The sequence below is a fragment of the Odontomachus brunneus genome, unplaced genomic scaffold (assembly GCF_010583005.1).
Source record: "Odontomachus brunneus isolate Ranch 3 - 2012 unplaced genomic scaffold, Obru_v1 Obru_scaffold_023, whole genome shotgun sequence".
In the NCBI taxonomy this organism is placed as follows: domain Eukaryota; kingdom Metazoa; phylum Arthropoda; class Insecta; order Hymenoptera; family Formicidae; genus Odontomachus; species Odontomachus brunneus.
In genome coordinates, this window is record NW_022639473.1 from 1624613 (window position 1) to 1636332 (window position 11720).

Consider the following 11720-nt stretch of genomic DNA (forward strand, 5'->3'; position numbering starts at 1 on the left):
TTAGTATTTAATAGCACTAAGACATCTGTACTTGCTCCTTATGTGCCGTTTAATATCTCACTATTAGTTAATCTATTCAAGGAGCTTTCTATTATTTCGTTTAAATAAATTATAATTTATTAGAAATAAGAATGAGCCACTATAGTGGCGTACCGTTCAGAAAGATATACGCAAAAACCACTATAGTGGCGTACAGTACCTAAGAGGTTAATGCATTTATTCGCAGTAGGTACTAACAACATATTTACTAATATATATATTTTTGCATTGATAAAAAAATTTGTCAAGTAAGAAAATACACATTTTCTTGAAACTTTAACTTTTCATAAAAAGGGGTGATTTATTTAAATTAAAAATTTAGATTTAAGTAAACATATTAGTACCTACCGAGTAGATATCTTTCAGATGTTTTTTCTCTCTCAGTATATTCGATACGTTCCTTAGAGTTGAATGTGAACTTGTTAATTAGATCATGATAGTTACGGATATCAGGTATGACCTAGTTGAAAGCCTGAAATCTGACTACAAATTTAGACCGGAGTATCTCTCACAAGAGACAAGTTCCAAATAATGACTATTAATATAGGCCATGATAGCCGGCGCGAATTGCGCGAGATACGACGCGCGCGACCTTTTCACAATGGTCGATCGAGCGAGAGAAAGCGATGCATAAAGGTACGATAAGATCCATCGAGCCAGTAATCACAATAGACGACTACAACGACGACGACAACGACGACGGCGACGGCAACGACGGGGCGCGATCGAACGTCGTTTATTTGCAGCGCTGCGTTTGACACGTTCGGTTAAACGATCTCGCAAAACGCCTCTCGGGAGCAATCAAAGTGTAATAGAATGTTCCCGATAAATTACGCACACCCTACGCGCTGTCCCGCCACCTCCTACGTAATGTCCGCGTCGTCCGGTGTGAGCGGATAAAAACGGCTGTTTCCTCGATCTGCCACCAGCATGTTACGTAACGTCACGCGGCCGACAATTATAATTTATAAGCGTAATCTTTCGTGAAGGTGCCGTCGCGATGTGTGACGTTTTCCGCGAAATTTATCGGGAACGCGAACGTCATCAGTGCGCGATTTCAATCGGCCTGCCTTTTGCACACTTTCTTTCGTCTTTGTCATCTCGCTCTCTCCCTCTCCGTCGATCAGCATCCAAATGAAATCGGACTGGTCGCGTTAATCACGGCCCCGAACTGCAAGCGCGGCTAATTCGCGTTAACTGGCCTTTAATCCGACGGGCTGGTTCGAAAGTTTTGTATGTTTTATTCAAAGCGCGCCGCGCGCCTGCGTTTGGCATCGGTGGCGGCAGCGATGGTGGTAGCGGTGGTGACGGCGGCAGCAGCGGGCTCGTTCATCATATGTCAAGTCGCGATAATCGAGCATTTTCGAGAGTGATTAAATTGTCAACAGTTGTTCGCCCGATATCGCGCGTATGCGGCCTTTCTTTCGACCTCCACACTCGATATCGATAATTTTCCCGGTCGTCGATATTATTTCGAAACTAGCGGGAAACTAACCCCTCAAGTGCTAACCCGATCCGCAAGGGTCAATGTGATCGTTGTGAATGCGCGCCGACTATCGATATTTGCAATCCTTGAAACGCACAGTTATAACGACATGCAGTTTTCGTATCGGGGTGGTGCGGGGCGGCATGTACGCTATGTCTGAGGAAAATTCGAAATTGATTTATCGATGGATCGCTGATTGAAAAATCGCTCTACGAAACCGACAGAATCAAACGGCGGCGGAAGTGCCGTTTGAAATTCATGAATTCCGTCATATCTATAACCAATTAGGTCACACACGCCGCACAGAAGCCGCCACAGACCGCCGGCCGGCGGTCCTGCCCGAGAACTTTGATGAAAGCCTTTCAAAATTCACCGGACGTGCCGTTCTTTATCGAGGCAATTAGAATTCCTATGCGGCCTGCATAAACTATCGAATGCACTCGGCGGTCGAAATTACCGGGATGTTAGTTAACCGCTGACCGTAGCGCGCGGTCACGTTCGATGATGACGATTGATTTTAGTGGCGCACGAGAGAATGGCAGCAAAAAACGGGCGTATAACCCCGGCACGGAAAAATAATACCCCGCTCGTTCCAGTTTTCTTTGCAACAACGACAGGAATGCGGAGTGTATGTGTGTGTGTGTGTGTGTGTGTGTGTGTGTGTGTGTGTGTGTGTGTGTGTGTGTGTGTGTGTGTGTGTGTGTGTGTGTGTGTGTGTGTGTGTGTGTGTGTGTGTGTGTGTGTGTGTGTGTGTGTGTGTGTGTGTGTGTGTGTGTGTGTGTGTGTGTGTGTGTGTGTGTGTGTGTGTGTGTGTGTGTGTGTGTGTGTGTGTGTGTGTGTGTGTGTGTGTGTGTGTGTGTGTGTGTGTGTGTGTGTGTGTGTGTGTGTGTGTGTGTGTGTGTGTGTGTGTGTGTGTGTGTGTGTGTGTGTGTGTGTGTGTGTGTGTGTGTGTGTGTGTGTGTGTGTGTGTGTGTGTGTGTGTGTGTGTGTGTGTGTGTGTGTGTGTGTGTGTGTGTGTGTGTGTGTGTGTGTGTGTGTGTGTGTGTGTGTGTGTGTGTGTGTGTGTGTGTGTGTGTGTGTGTGTGTGTGTGTGTGTGTGTGTGTGTGTGTGTGTGTGTGTGTGTGTGTGTGTGTGTGTGTGTGTGTGTGTGTGTGTGTGTGTGTGTGTGTGTGTGTGTGTGTGTGTGGTAGGTGGATTGCAGAGGTTCAATGAGGGCTTGGTCGAGGTATCTTCCAGCTAAATGTCCTCCAAGATGCGCGCACGCGGGTCGCGCAACTGGCTGGACCACGCGGACAGTGGCGTGTGTAAAATTTTGATATTAAACGGTGACCCACATATTCGTACCGTAAATTTCTTGGAGCAAAATCTCGCTGAAAGCGAGAACGAAAATTCGCGAGAACGAAGCGCCAGCGAAGATACTGCCACTTCGCGGAATCGCGAGTGTGAACATTTAAATCAGATTAACGATGGATTCTTAATTCCTACGAGCGCATATTTCAGCCGATTGCCGAGCGAGTGCGTTCCAGTGAACATCGGACACGGAGTATATCAGATTCATCCTTTGATTTCGAGTGAAAATATTCAATCAACGATTCACGGAGTGGTAAATTTATATGAATAAAAAGTCACTCGAGTGACTCTGCCGTCGCTCTGCTTGCCGGATGCAATTTCAATCTAAGAAATTTAGAGAGTACTCTATAAATCTCTTGAAGTGAGGAATCTCACTTAAAAAGTGCGGGAATTCACTCAAAGCAATGATGAAGGTACCGCCACTTCGGGATCATTAGAAATAAGTGTTTGAAATAAACTCAGAGTGGATACTTAATTCATACGAGTGGATGTTTCAGTCGATTGGAGAGAATTTGTCCCAGTGAAACGATGGGATATATCTGATTCCTCAATTTCGAGTAGAAAAGCTCACTCGACGATTCAGAACGATTCAGAACGATAGAATTCGCTCCATACAAATAAAAAATCACTTGACTTCGAGTGACTCGGCTGTCACTTTGTTTTTCAAGTGCACGGAGAAAATATCATAGTTTTTCTTTTTCATAGAAATTCATTTCAATTTTACGATGTTTCTAGTAGCGCAGAAATAGACCGTCTCGCTAAGAAACACGTCATTTTCGCTAAAAATTTAACAAATTTTTTAATAGCACATTTTAGTTCCTGGGATACTAATAGCGCATATGAAAAATGTGTGTGTGAGAGTCAATTATTATAATAATTTTTACTATAAAATTCTCTCCGTCTGGAATTTCACTCGGAAAAGTTACAAAAGAACGTGATACAAACACGCGATAAGCAATAAGAAGACGACTCATTTGTTAACGATGATCCCGATGTCGGCCGCAGGAAAGCTTGCCAACTAATTGTCAGCTATAATGTAACACCCTGCTCACCGTAAGCCGCGTCTCGACGGCACGCTTGTTGTTTCGCATAACGATAGGCCAAATAAGCGATGTTACCTCATTAAGTATGCATTACCCTAACAAGCCGAGTATACACAAGAAGGTAGCAAGTGCATAACCGAGGACGATACGCCGCCGGGGAAGCTCCTTCGGGGACTCTCCGCCGCCGATAACTAGCGATACCCCGGCGCGTATCGTCTATTATCGCGACAGTTAAGATCCATCGATGGCGAAATATCGCGCATACGCGTCTATTATGTAGCTTACCTGATGCCACCGCGAGTCGTGTCGTAGTTCAGCGTACGGGTTCCGTGCCGCCACGTAACGTAGCCGGTTGGTTGCGGTATATTGCTGACTACACACTTCAGCTCTATTGTGCTGCCTGCTTTGTAGAACTTGTCACCGGCCGTAGCGCCATGCTCATCGACTATTTCCACCTTGGGAACTGCAATAGAAATCAATTAATTCGCGTGCGATCGCGTGTTTGATGACAAAGCGACTTGGATCCGATTGAGTGCGATGAAAATTGAAGAATCGCAAAACGTATTATTACTGTTTTATGATTTATATTACATTATATTAATTTATATTACAATTTTTTCTCATATCAATTATTTTCAGTTTTACTGTGTTTCTAGTAGAGCAGGGACAAAGATTGAGATAAGATAAGAGGATAACGCGCAAAAAAAGTGATATTGTAATGAATAATAAAGTGATGAAAAAATTAGAGCAATTAGGAAAAACATATATTATTTATTTACTTTTCTTTCATCCAGCGTGTAGAAATTCGTTTTATGCCTATTTGATAGTCGAATTCTAACGAATCGACAATTAGACGGCGAATAAATGCTGCCGATAATAGATTGAGCGATCGCACTTCCGCAAGCGTTAGACCCGAGATCAAAGTGGCACAGCGTCATTGAACGTGCGGGCAAATGAGGCTTCGGGATCGAACAGAGGGGAGCATTAGTTGCGGTTCCCGGGGCGAAGTCGCGCTTAATTACTGTCGTAAAGCAACTGGAAATCGTTGCTTTTCCTTTTAGTGCCCGTCCCTCGTTTTTCGATCACGTAACGGCGTATACGCGTCCGACCACGGAAATTTACCTCGCTCACCCTCGGATTCTCGTGTATCCGAGGTGTATGTGGTGTACCGTCTCAGGCGAACAAATGAAACGCAAAGTAAGTACATAATAGTGTCGTCACGAGTCTCTCGGCGTATCGGGCTGTCGAGTTCACTCGCGAGGAGACAAGCGCGCTAAGATTTTCTCACTCGGACGTGGTTTTCATATAGATTTACAGCGCGCGATACGGAACGATAAGTGCACGATTAATCGCATTTGCCGCGTCTCAAGTGTGGCGTTACGAAGATAAGCGCTTCAGCAAGCAACGGGCGATGTGACTTATCTACCATCAACCATCCAACGGGGCCAGACCAACAGCATCCCTTTGCCTGGATGCAAAACACGGGGAAAAATACGACGGGAAGTGAGTCCGGATCGCGATCAAGAAATGAGAAGAACGAGTGCTTTCTTATTATGCTTTTCGCAGAGTGATACTATGCCAATACCAGAAAAGAAAGAACGAAAGAGAGAAAGAGAGAGAGAGAGAGAGAGAGAGAGAGAGAAGTATGGAAGAGGAGAGAAAGAAAGGAAGAGAATAAAACGAGAAGGAAGAGCAATGAAAAAATACAGGGAAAAGGCAGAAATAACGGGGTGAGACAATTGCCACGAGGAGAACGAGCGAACCAACTATAAATACGAGACGAACAATTGGGGAGAAGCCTTTTGGCCTCGTGGTGCTAGCTAATCAAAGCCTTGGCGGCAGAACTCCGCGTCACTTTCTCGCTCCCGCGTTCTGCTGGAACCGGCGTTCAAACAATACCTAACAGCGACAAACTTTTGAAACGTCCATTTGAGAAAAAAACTCCATTTGCACCCAAATGAAGGCCACTGACTGGCCCCGCGCCCCGTCCGTCTGTCCGTCACCTTCTTTCGCGTTCACGATTCAGCGTTCCGCGCCAACCTTGTCGCTCCTATTCAATCTGTGTCACTCGGACAACACGCGCACATTGTTATAGCAGCGAGCGACCGACGACGCATCTACGCGTTAACTATCCGCCATTGTGTACCTCGTCATTACCAACCACTTTTCTACCTTTTTCCACCACGAAGCGGAGCTCGCTACGTCGGGAACAGAGAAACAGCCGTCACCCTCCTGCCGCGCGTCAAAGCAACTCGAAACGACCAAGGGTGACGTTTGGCCGGGATTTTTTGGACGGCAGAAACATGGACGCGCAGTCAACTCGTCCCGATTTTTATTCATTTTTCTTTCTTTATTTATCGAGTTACCAGCGGTCTCCCTTGCGGTTGGTATACACCGGATACATCCTTTGAGGCTGGCTTGTAGCGCGCGTCCTTTGAGAGTTGCTTTCTTTCGTGCGACTCGCGATGTCGCCGCCATCCCCGCACGCGGACTATCTCTTTCTCTCTCCCTCTCTGCTCTCCTCTCTTTGCTCTTCCATCTTCACCGGCGCGCGCTTCCTACGCGATGTAAAAAGGGGATATTTGTGGTGAACTCTTTCTGTCTCTGCGCTTTTAACCCGGGGCGCGCATATATGCTCGCCGACGGGGGCAACTCAAAGAGAAAGAAAGAAATTTAGCTTGAATCAAAGGGAGAATGTGTTCGGACGTAAGATGTACGGATATGCAGATTCTTTTATGTACAAATGCAATGCTCTCTTTGGCGACCTCCGTTCGTCGCACGTTATCCTCCGTTCGTGACGGCACCGTCTCGTGAAATTACCCGCAAATAACACCATCGATCTTCGCGGCAGACAATATGCGTGCGTGTATGGAAGTAAGTTTTGACTTGTAACTTAAACTACGTACTAATTACGCGACTCACGTCACACCGCGAACGTTGATACATGCTGCGAAACTTACTCATCAAAAATAAATGTATTACCAACAAATAAGAAATATCGTCGTATATTCGTCCGTGGCTACGCGGCGCTCCGTTTTCGTAATCACGACGTTCGTTTCATGACAATTTAATATAGAACGAAAGTGATGAAGAGAGAGAGAGAAAGAAAAGTTCGTTTGTTATGCGCCCTAGAACATAGTCCCCTCAGACATTGTATCACAATAAATATCTTATCAATAATAATATATACCTTACAATAAATATGTATAAAAGACCTCAATAATAAAGAAGAAAATAACTCCTCATATAATATAAATATATAAAAAAAAGAAAAATGTACTATAATTAGCTTATAATTTGGATAACAAGTACTCATACATTCAGGCTCTAAAAACATTAACGCACCTAAATTTTCTAATGTTAGCTGGAATATTATTCCAAAATCTAACGGGAGAGAGAAAAATGACTCCGAATAACGCGTAATTCGTTCGTGGAACGCGAGTGTGACTAGAAACAAAAACACAGTTGTTTTGGTCGCCAGGTGATTTACCGGGGGGAAATTTTCCGAAATCAATGCAATGACGCGTCATACGTAGTCGTACATAGCGAATAACCTGTACATCGAGATTAAAAGACTCCGAGCGCTTTGTATCGCGACCAGTGCGATTGAACGGCAATGAGATTAACGCTACGTTTCACGGGTATTTCGGCGGGATGTCCTCTGTATTTCGTATCCTGAGGGCGCGCGTGCGCGCCTCTTGTGCGCCCGCAAACGGCCGCGTGCAATTACAAGCAGGCACTTTGAACACGAGACCCCCATCGTTGGTACGTGGTTTACTGCGAGTCGTACGACACGCCCGGCAAAATTACTACCAGTGAGGCGACAAGGTAACGTAGGTGAGCATGTGTGCGCGAAAGAAATCAGAGATGCAGAGAAAAAGAGAGAGAGACAGAGAGAAGGAGAAAGCAAAGGGATTCGTTGCGCGAGCAAAACCAAACGGAGTCGAGAAGTTTGACGGGAAACCGGAGATGTATCAGGAATTCCTATAGGGAGACCGTGGTGAGCAACCAATCTGAAGTTTACCTGTCTAACTTTTACCTTTTCCCTCCACACACATACATGCACGTATATACATGTCGTCCGTGTGTTCTCATTCTCGTCGTCGCATACATTCCTCATTCCATGTCTCGCGTACCCTATCAGAAATCAACTAGACGCAATTTAAGACGCCGCCCAGGACGGTCGGATGGACAACGGTATCAAAATTACAGGCACCTTCGCGCGAATCGAGAAGATTGTCACCGTCCATTGAACTTCAAGAAAAGCACGGACTATATATTAATAAAGACTTAATTAATGGAACATAATTGAACGAGTTCTTTGAAAACTTTTAAAGATTATCGGGAATCTGTAATGTTCCAATTATACATAATCGGAGCAAGAGAAAAATAAAGAAAATTCTCCCAGAGATAATTATTTTAACTCTAGTGATAATTGTTTTAACAAATTATATCGAGAGAATCCCATATGCATGTTTGTGGCATTTTATTAGTTAAATCATATATATATATATATATATATATATATATATATATATATATTATTATAATGCAGAGTGTGCGTGCGCGCATGTGTGTGTTACACGAGTAATGAAGTTAGCTGCAGCAACAAGAATCTGCGTGTGGCAACTAAATCACGTTGTAACATATGGACATCTAAAAGCTATAGCTATAGCAGCAACAGCAGTAAAAGTTTCAATCACATTAGCAAATTTTTAATTACAGCAACAAATACTTTTGCAGCAAAGCATGATTAGCCGCGACAGTGAGATCTTGTCTTTCTGTGTGCGCATCGTACCAACGCGAACACATACATCACTCATCACATCACTCGCGGCGTATCCGAAAATGCTCACGTACAAAGTCCTTTCGCGTCAGCCGGCTGAATGACACGCGGTGTGACGTCGCGCGACCTCGAACATGAATTTAGGCTCGTGCGCTCGAACGTACGAGACAGCCGGGAGGGCGCGCGTCCGGACGATCTACACACCTGTCCCCCGAGGGAAGACACGGGGGTCGCGTGTATATGCACGCGCAACCCGGGGTCACGCGTGTATGCATATGCATTTCCGGACTCCCGCGCAAGCGGCGAGATTGTGAGCAGTATGCATGGGAATCACGTTGTTGATGTACGAGTAGAGCGGCGCCCGTATACGGCATATGTCGCAACGGTGTAGCGCGACGCGATGCGACGCGACGCGCCGCGCCGCGCTGCGCCACGCTACTTTCCGACCTCGCCCGACACAGGCCGCCGCCGCGCGCTCACCCCTGGACGCTTCGCCATCCACCCATGGTAGTCTTACGACCCACTATTTTCGCATAGAGGGAAACATTCCCGCTGCATTTTACAACGGGAATAAACCACCGTTATTCTCCCTCTCGTCCCTCCCGAACTACGGCGGACCGAACGCGCAACGCCCAAAAATAATCCTCTCCACCTTTCCGTTGTTGTTGGCCGTCGTCTACCAGCCGCCACCGTCTCCCACAACGCGGCTACCTCTCTCTACCCACCTACCTACCTACCTACCGACCACCAACTACTATAGCCCGGCTATCTTTTTCTTCCGTTTCCTCTCCATTCACTTGTCTCTTTGCCAACGTACACTCGTCGCTCGCGTTCCGCGTCGCGTGCTCCGCGCCGTCTAACACCGAGTCGAAGTCGAGCGCATTCTCCTCCCTCTTGCGCGCCTTTGTGTGCCGCATCGCGCGATAATGGACAGACAAATTGTTCTCTTTAGCCGCGAGGCAAGGATGAACGTGACTACATTGACAGAGTTAATGCCCTGCACGAGGAATAGCTCGGAAAAGAGAGACGCCGATCTAGCGAGCCGAGGCATTCGCTTCGTAAACGTAGAATAGTGAATGTAGAGTAGTGCCCTAAACTAATTACTTATATTTTCAAGATGAGTTTCGAAGGCCATGCTTGAGGCAGCGCTCAGCCTCAAGACCGTTAACTTAAAAGTCGCGTGATTCTCCCTAATTTGTGAAACTACACAGAGAGAACGATTTATTGAATCAAATAAATGTTTCTTTGGAATAGTCCAAACAAATTATTTAATTGACACAACAAAAATATTTCTTTGGAACTAAGCCGCAAATAAATATTTTTGTTGCGTCAAACAAGATTTTGTTCGATCAATTAAAAAATTCGTTTGGACTATTCCAAAGAAGTGTTTACTTGATTCAACCAAATCGTTCTCTCTGTGTAATCGTCTTTATGCGCGCTATTTCTATATAATATATTATGTTTTCATCTACGCTATATAATTCACTTATATTATTATAATTACAACGGAAGAATAATTTCAATAAGAACTTTACAAAAATTATAGAGAGCCCCACAGGTCTTATATAGCTCACACACACAGCCCTGAGATTAAAGCCATGATAGTCGTGAGTAGAGATGGGCGATATCGATACCGATTACAGCTTATAATCGATTATTTCTGTTCGATGTCCCATCTCTGTCAAGTCGTGAAGCTTGACGTGCGTTGCAGTCTTTTAAACGCACCCAGTCGTCGCGAGTAGCGCGAGCTAGCACGGCGCAGCGTGCATGCGTGAGCGATCGCACGCTTGAGCGATCGCGTGGCTGCGGCGACCACGTGTTTCAGCGTAACTAGCAATTAGCTCAGAACTCGGAATTAGTTGCCCATTTCGGCCGATTCTCGGTAGCTACGCCTTCTATCTTCCCCTTGCCGCGAGCGGGCCACGAAAATAACGGTCGAGGCCAGTCGCAGCTTCAAGTTTGGAGGCTCGACCGTCATACACTCTTTTTGGAGTGTATGAAGTTGGCACCCCACTTTTTGAAATTTATAATTTTGAAAGTTGTTCCAGATTGTTCTGACTTTGTTCCAAAGTAATATTGCTTCATTCGAAACGGTTTTCGAATAAAACAAAAAAAATGATTTTTTGAGCTGGCACCCCACTTTTTGAAAATCGAACATTCTGATACCGCAATAGATTGTTCTAGTTGTTCCAAACATTGTTCCAAAAGGACAAATCCGTAAGTTGAATTATAAGTCCAAAAAATGAAAAAAATGTTTTTGACCTGGCACCCCATTTTTTGAAAATAAAGCATTCCGATACCGATATAGATTGTTCTAGTTGTTCCAAACATTGTTCCAAAAGCACAAATCAATAAGTTTAATTATAAGCCCGAAAAATTAAAAAAAAGTTTTTTGACAAACAGTCTATCGGATCAAGAGTAAACTTATACTAACTTTCTTGTTCCAACCGAGATCTTTTTGTTCTGAGTTGTGCTAGGCTTAAGAATTATAGTTTTAGAGCATGAGACTCGTAGCGTCATCCGTTCTCCGAAAATTCGAAAAAAAATCGATTTGACAGCACCCGATGTCAAGAGAAAACACATGCTTCCTTTTTTGTTACAACTGAGATCTTTTTGTTCTGAGTTATGCTAGGCTTAAACGATGAAGCAATTTCACTTTATTTTGTCATGACATTTTGTAATTATTTCCGCCAATTTTCCTATAATAAAGATTAATTTTTGTAAGAAATCATCTTTTTCTTGAATTTTTGTCACCTCAGAAATATATTTCAATCATCCTTATTTTCAATCATCCAAATAATTATACTTTTTTAAATCAGTATATAGAACTTTTTTTTTTAAGGAAATAGTTTCATCTAAAAAAACCTGAAAATATTTTTGTTAATTTTAATATGTTGTTAAGTTATAAATTTTTTTACATTACATTACATAAATTACATTTTTTGTCGATTTCGGCAAATTTAAATTGTTATTGCAAAAAATTGTTAATAAATGACTAAAGTAACTATTGGAACA

General features: G+C 44.1%; 1 protein-coding gene across 5 annotated transcripts in view; it reads right to left on the bottom strand.

Moving 5' to 3' along the window:
- The window catches only part of LOC116842222 (immunoglobulin superfamily member 10-like), a 155808-nt gene that overhangs the window by 51375 nt on the left and 92713 nt on the right, over window positions 1-11720 (bottom strand). For all 5 annotated transcript variants that reach the window (XM_032811116.1, XM_032811118.1, XM_032811117.1 and 2 more), the window contains one exon: window positions 4205-4382. In XM_032811116.1, coding sequence (XP_032667007.1) covers window positions 4205-4382 — 178 coding nt within the window. The remainder of the gene's footprint in view (window positions 1-4204; window positions 4383-11720) is intronic.